Raw genomic sequence first — 7,921 nt, 5'->3', positions numbered from 1 at the left:
TTGTGGGGAGGCAAATAAATAAGAGACAATATAAAAATAAACAAAGAGAGATAAACCAATAATTCAAACTCAAAATGCTTACAAATTCTCATTAATCGTTTAAAAATAATTTTCTTTATAAAATAAAATTATTTGATCAATTTTGGAAGATATATTTTATTTTTGTTTTTAATTCTGGACAAGAACTGAGTTTTTTTTTTCTCAAATGAATTTTTTTAATTCACGTTTCAAAAGGTTATCTCCCTTGTTTGGTCAATTGTACTTTTCCATTTTTCTTGTAGTCATATTTGTTCTCATACTGTGCCTTTGTATATTTCTTATAGTTAATTACACGTCGCAGAATTTTTCAGATGTGGATTAAAGATGCAAGTCGTTTGCCTTTTCACAGAATCTGCTTTATGTTAATCCAGAAAAAGTGGATTTCTACTTAAATCGTTATGGATGTGAGTTCTCAGTTTTTTTTTTTTTTTTTCTTTTTAAAATAAAAAGTTGAATTCTGGTAAATTGCTAGGGTCTTACCTCCTTATGTTTCCATTGCTGCTTTTTGGCTGGATTTTATTTCTCTTTTTCACTTTATCTATCTTTCCCTTTTCTCTCTTTATTTTATCTTGCTTGCCTCTTATGACAATTCTCACTGAAAACTAAAAATGCTAATTTTCCCACAAATTTTTTCTTCAAACAATTCATGAAGAGAATAGGGGAATTTACGGCCTACTAATATGTATATAATTAGTAGCCTGTGAGGAATTGAACGACTTCTTTTGTTTCAGCAAAGAGTGGCTTTCTGTCTCCTTTCCTCAACATGTGCACTTGGTGTCTTTTAATTTGAACTTCTTTTGTTTCATAATTTTTTTTTTTTTTTTTTTTTTTTTTTTTTTTAAATGATGAATAATTTGTGTATTTATTTGATTTATTTGCAGAATTGTCCTCATCTTCATTGCTGTTGTTTCAACACATTTCAGCCAGCTCACCCTCTGGCCTTTTTCAGGTGATTAACCACAACTGAGTCTTATAACTGTATCCCCAGTAATTACTGCCTTCCATAGTTGTTGTCCCAAGTGAGCATTGTCTGAAGATAGTGGTTTCAATCCTACTCAAAGTAGGGCAGAGGATTGGCCAAAACACAACAACTATTTTAAACATGTTTTTAAATTTTTTATCACCAGCACATTATCCATTTTTAGTTTGTTTTCTTTTTATACCACATTCTCAAGCAAGACACAAGTATACACGTAGGGAGTGGGGGGGGGGTAAAATTTATCTCAATTTCAGCTTTTTGCAATTAGCTCCTCATATCTGTGGAATTAATAATTTGGATTATTCCGACTACTATTTCATCTTGGTTATTATTTCCCCTTTTAAACGTTTCGGCTGATGTAACCTCCAATTGTATTTGATGCATCTTTTTGAGCTTGGAAATCTTTGAACTCGACAACTTCTGCAAAAATTTTAACCAAAATATTTAATCCATTGTTCTCATTCTATCAGCCATGACCAATGTTTGTGCAAAATTTCAAAAAAAGCCAAGGCTTTACGAACAGAAGTGAATTACTAGGTTGAATCCCTCCTTTGTCGGGGGACCAATGAATCATTTCTGGCTTTAACCATTAAGTTCCAGGGTATCTAATTTTTTTATTATTAAATTGAAACTTTATGTAATAACTAAAAATGGATTAAAATATACAAATTGAAAAGAAAAAAGTTATTTTATTTAGAAAGTGAAATATTGACAACTATAAATAGGACACTGGGTATATGTGATATGTTTTAGAAGTCAAGATAAAATTTACACATTATGGTCAGGAACAAAGCAATTCACACAAAAAGTTACATTGCACTTTTGGCAATAAGTTAGTGGTTTACTATTGCCCAACTCATTTATATAAGTTCATACATTATCGAACAAATTGTATTTTAGTAAATTTCACAAAGAAATGTTTTAAGAACATTCCAACAACTCTTGGAGAGAATTTGATGAATAATAATAGATTAATTTTTATCTTTTCTTCAAAGTAATTATTGAGTAGACAGTAATATTATAAATTAAAAAAAAAATTATTTGGTACCCTATTTATAGGACATTAGGTTAAAATTCTTAGCTTCCATAACTTTACATCTATAAATTGCTATTTAGATCCCATGACGTTATAAAGATTGAAAGAACTTTACTTCAACAAAATCAATTATAGTTATCAGTATTATTTGGTTAAATTAATCATTTAATGGTCAAACGATACTATCATAATTGAATTTAACTTTTAAAATGTTAAGTAATTTGGTAAGAAAAATACTGTAAAAATTAAATTTAAAATGCTATTTAATAATTTCAATAAAAATACCATAATTAAATTTAAAATGCTCATTAATAATTTGAATAAAAAAAATACCATGATAATTAAATTTTAAACCCTATTTATTTAGTTTTTACCAAATTATTAAATGGCATGAATAAAAGCTGAACAAAAATAAACAAAGATGCCCAGAGAACACTAAGTAGTTATATTTAGTGTTTTATATAATTGTTAGACCAAATATTGTCTGTTTGTGGGAATTAAAGGTAACTTTTTGAATTAAATTTCATTAAAATATGTTATACTTTTAAACAATTTTTTTATTAAATTAATTGTAATAACAAACAGTAATTCAATTAAACATCACAAAAGAAAAACAATGGAATTATTTAGACCAGAATGCAACAGATCTTTTTATTTTTCATTTGTTTTTTTCCCCCAATCTTTATTCAATTCTAGATAGATTTTTTTTTTTTTTTTTCATAAAGAAATTTTAACTTTAAAAACGTATATTATTATAAACAATTTTATTCAATTACTTTCATGACTAAATGATACTATAATTCAATTGTTTTTAATTTAGTTGATAATTTCTACTCTAATCTGCAGGGAACAGTGGAGGGGAAGGTGGAGAGTGGATGCCATTCGATTGATCATCTGTTTTTACTTTGTTTTCTCTTTCTTTTTCTATAGTGAATTATCTTTTCAGTTTGCAACTTGATATCACTTGGAATGTATGCGACTACTAAAGTCTCCAACTGTTATGTAGTGCCAAATCAAAGATGTTACATATCGGAGACATAACGGATGATAAGACATTAACGTAACAGCGTATATGACGATGACGACTTATTGAGTTCATTATTTGTAGTAGAAGGGATATAGATGTGAGATGTGTGAAATGGACAGTTTCTTTGTTTTTTTTTTACATATTGAGGGTAGATACATTATTTATGATGGAGATATTCAGTTAACACTTTGGAAAGATGTTACACATAAATATTCTTTTACAAAGACGAATCACAAAAACACATTTCCTTTCAGGTTGAATGATGACAAACGAAGACTTACAAATAACATGATCTTTATTCATTCCAGCTGTATGAGATGATAAGGGATACGAATGTCTTGCAGAATTATATTGTCTTATTGACTCCCTTTCTCCTTGCTTCCAGTAGGGTTTGGCTACCTCTCAACTCAACTCGGACTTCTCCCTCTGACTTAACTTCTGAATATATTGTAAATCTATCTTTCTTTGTGATGTCAAAACGTACTCAGACATGTGATTCTCCTCATGTGAATTTACATATGCCTCCACTCTTTCGGCCACACAAAGAAAATTCATAAATTGAATTGTCCATTCTCTTAACTCTGACATAATTAATATATTTAGTTATTTCTATGTATAATGCTCCACATTCCTAGGATTGCAATATGTATTCTTTTCAATTTCTAATTACTGGGTTCGGTTCTTGCTTTTTTCTTTAATAAATATATATTCAAACCTTTTTTTACTTTGTTTCTCAAATTACCGGGATCTGTCCCCTTCCATATGCAACAACTTAGCAAGAGAATAATGGATCTTAATAAGTTATATATTTTATATAACAAAGTCTCTTTTCAGTTATTAAGACACTAATGGGTATTTATTTGTCCTGTGTTAGAATGAACCAACTTCAGACTGATTACAATGAAGGATCAGAACCATGGATGAAGAATAATCCATGTAAAAGTGGCTTTTGTGCTGCCAAGACCATGCTGAATAGTCATGATAGTGTTTGAAACAAAAGTTCTGCACTTTAGACCATGATAGTGCTACATAGGAGCTCAAATATTTTTGTGATTTTAGAAACACATTAGAAAAGGCCAAAGGAGTTTACACTTTAAAAAAAAAAAAAAAAAATGTAAAAATGCCGACAATAGTAGGTGAAGGTTAAAAAATTTTCTGTAGCTTCTCAAAGAAATAAAGTTGATAAAATCAAAAACTTCTTCAAAAATAAAATAAACTAACACATCACCTGGCATTGTCTAGTCATAAGATATGCTAAAATATATTTTAATTCATGCAGATTTCGTATTTATTATTATAAAACCAATTCTCTATCGATTACTGTACATCATAGATAGTAGTGGTTTCTAAAGTTTAAATATATATATATATATATATCTTACGACCCAACCTCCAAGACCTGCTCACTTTGCACTACTGAAAAATTTAGGATCCTTCAGGCTATCAATAACCCATCCATAGCCTGTATGAATATTAAAAACGAAATCTTCAGACAATGTCCCCACAAAAGAAAATTCCTCCTCGCCAAATGGCCTAACAACAGCATAACCGATTCACACTCCATTTACACAAAGACTCCTAATTCACACATAGACACCTAAATACCACATTCACCTCTCACTCTAAACCTCAAACCATCTCTCTTCTAATCATACCTCAACATTCCTCGCCACCTTACCTCCTTACTATCACACACCCTATTTACACAAAGACACCCTATTCACGTATAGACACCTAAATTCCACATTCACCTCTCATTCTAATCTCCAAACCAACTCTCTTCTACTCATATCTCAACCTTTCTCACCACCTAATATCCTTAACTTTACCATATAACCCCCCCCAATAATAAGGATAACCTTTATAGAGAAACTATTCCCCCCCACAACCTTCGCATCTGATAGTTGTATAGTCTTTTAATATTTATTAATTTCCTTTAATTATTTTAATTATCTTAAATTTCTCCATTCACTATTATTCTCTCATAATTAAAATATTAATATTTTTTAAAAAAATTTAAAATTCTTTTAAAGTTCTTATTTTTTATTTATTTATTAAATTTACCTTATTTATCTTTATCCTTATTTTATTTAATTTAATTAATTTAATTAATTTAAATAATTTTAAAATTTTTATAAATCATATTGATATATTCATGCCTTTCTCATTATTTATTACCGTTAATTGTCCTACTTTTATTTATTGATATGGCTTTAACAGGACCTTTATATTTTTTAGAGAGTTTTCCATTGCACCCCCTTCCCCGCTATGCATGCACACACACACACACACACACACACATTCTTCCTTTCTTTCTTCTATAATCATAATCTATCAACGTCGGTTTTAAAACGATATTTTTTTAAATATGAAATTCTGAGTCTTAAACGCTCGTCTAGCGTTTCTTCTATGTTCGTTCATTTTGCATTAGTTTCAGATTTTTCTTTGTCGCCGAAGAGATTATACCGATTTTCCACAGTATATTATTACTGTTTTCGGTGTATCGAAACCAATGGTACGACCTTGAAATATGTATATATAGTGTCATAATAAATATTGTATCTTCAGCTCTCACATCTACGATCGAGCACTTTATTGGATTTTTTTCATCACCCCTGGACATGCTATATATATATATATATATATATATATATATATATATAAAATGGGTTAAGAAATTCCAACGAAAGAAAGATGTATATTTAAATAAGGGGGTAGTCACCAACAATGTGTATTTTTTAACATTATTTTATTATTCCGTGTCTTGGTTTTTCATTGAGAATTATGTTTGGATCATTGTAATAATGTTTTTAAATCATTGAAATCGTTTTTACGCATTTCAGACGTTCTGTGAAGCGTCCTCGTCAGAAATTATTTTCAAATGTGTTGGAGATGTAAAAATGGCATTTTCGTAGTTCATTTGAAGTGTTTCCAAGGGGTGGAGGTGTGTAAGTGTCTATTATTCATTGGCATATTCAATTTTTATTACTCTTTTATTGGGCTTGTCGAGGCCGCTGACCTTGGCTGTAGTCACTCTTGTGTTGTGTTTCTCACTCTCTCTTTCTGCTTGTGTTTTTTTTCCTTTTCCTTTAGGGTAGGGTGTGTGTGTTTTTTTTATTGGTTTGAGAATGTGTGTACTGTTTTATAGTATTATGAGGTTATTTGCTTCCCTAGGAAGGTGACTGTGATCCAAGGTCGTTACTAATGTGTATGTGTGAGGAGGTGGGGAGGACCAGCTCTTCTGAAATAAGGGTAGGGGTGCTTTCATTCTATTTTGATATTTATTTTTTGGATTCTTGGATTTTAGTATTGTGATTTTTCGTTTCAGTCTTTTCGGGTATTCCTTATATTATGTTTGTTTAGATAGAGGGGTGCATTTAAAAATATGTATAGGGGATTTTTTAATGTTTCTATTTATTTGTCTCCCCATGTGGGTATGGCCAGACCCAGGATCAGTTCCTAGTGTGGGGAAGATTTTGTTCCCCAGAAGGGGGGGGGGCAATTGGAGGGGGTATAGGTATAGGAGGGGGATGATAGAAGGGATGATAGTTGTCTCAGTCATGAGGGGGTTCTCCTCAACTGACTGAGGAGGGAGCGAGGTGTTGGAACAAATAGTATAATATATCATCCCTTCTATCATTCACTTAATGATTTGAAAAAGTTATTAAACCCCTTCTTAACATGGAGGAGGTTGGCGTAATTGACTCTAATATTCAGTCAGAGAAAAAATTTAAAAGTTGTTTCATTTAATGTCAGTACTAATTGACTGTTTGGCGACAGCTCAGCTATTTTGGGTCTTTTTCATAAATTTCATTGGAAACATTCAGGCTGATACATGTCTTCCCCTGTAGAAATGCAAAATAAAAAAATTATAGTTTCTATTTGTTGCCTTCATTGGGTAGTATTACAAATAAACATTTTTTTTTGGTGCTTTTTCATAAGTTCAGACAGCTTTCAGCTACAAGTGAAACGACCTTCCTTCAAGATCACTGTTCTGATGCTACACTTCACCTTTTCTGTCCTCAGTAAGTGGCGGAGAAATCCTTTATGACTAAGACAATTTTTATTTTTGTTCCTATTCAAATTGCCCCTTTTTGGGGAGTTGGATTTTCCCCACATTAAAAACCGATCTTGTATCCAACTTTGCCCTCGTGGGGAGGCAATTAAATAACAATAGGTAAAAGTAAATAAATAAATAAATAACTTAGATTAGTTATTACTCCCCTTGTTTTTTGGTATTGCAAAACGAAAACCATACACACTTATAAAATGAATGGAAATAGTTGACATCATTTTTTAAAATTATTTTATAAATGTTTAAATACACAGATTTGAACCATATTCGAAACAATTTTTTTCTCCTTCCAATACCTTATGAATTTCTTTATTTCAGTAAACAGGTTTTCCAAAGGAACTCATCTGAATTCCATTAATAGGTCATTAAAGCTCATGTCTGGCATTTCCATCTGAAGCTGCTTTGACTCATAGTGAATGGCGTTTAATTTTCTCACTTCTTGCAACCAGTGCAGCATTTCTATACGATCCCATTTCATCTTTTCCAGATAAGGCCGTTCCTATTAAGTAAAAGGCAAAAACATACAAAACCCAGATCAGATTAATTTCCACAAAGTGATCAAGAATTAAGATGAGAATTTATGGTGAAACAATTGCAAAGTTATTCCCACGAACGTTAAAATGCAAAATGGCTGTGATTACTTACACTATTTCCTTCTTTGCTTTGTTGGAATTCGCTTTCCTCCTCACTTCCTAGAGCTAACAGCTTTTAACATGAAAGTGTTAAAGCAAATAATTTTCAACAATTGGAAATATTTCCAAACCC

At 30.8% G+C, this 7,921-nt stretch overlaps 1 protein-coding gene across 2 annotated transcripts in view; it reads right to left on the bottom strand.

Moving 5' to 3' along the window:
* Positions 1-7,370: 7,370 nt before the first annotated feature.
* Positions 7,371-7,921, bottom strand: part of LOC145303530 (coiled-coil domain-containing protein 87-like) — a 175,654-nt gene continuing 175,103 nt past the window's right edge. For both annotated transcript variants that reach the window (XM_080144985.1, XM_080144986.1), the window contains exon 28: positions 7,371-7,655. In XM_080144985.1, the coding sequence (XP_080001111.1) occupies positions 7,497-7,655 (159 nt within the window). In that variant the 3' untranslated portion in view covers positions 7,371-7,496. The remainder of the gene's footprint in view (positions 7,656-7,921) is intronic.

Source organism: Euprymna scolopes, chromosome 19, assembly GCF_053919585.1.
Source record: "Euprymna scolopes isolate OS-2025 chromosome 19, ASM5391958v1, whole genome shotgun sequence".
In the NCBI taxonomy this organism is placed as follows: domain Eukaryota; kingdom Metazoa; phylum Mollusca; class Cephalopoda; order Sepiida; family Sepiolidae; genus Euprymna; species Euprymna scolopes.
This window is presented reverse-complemented; position numbering and strand designations above follow the sequence as displayed.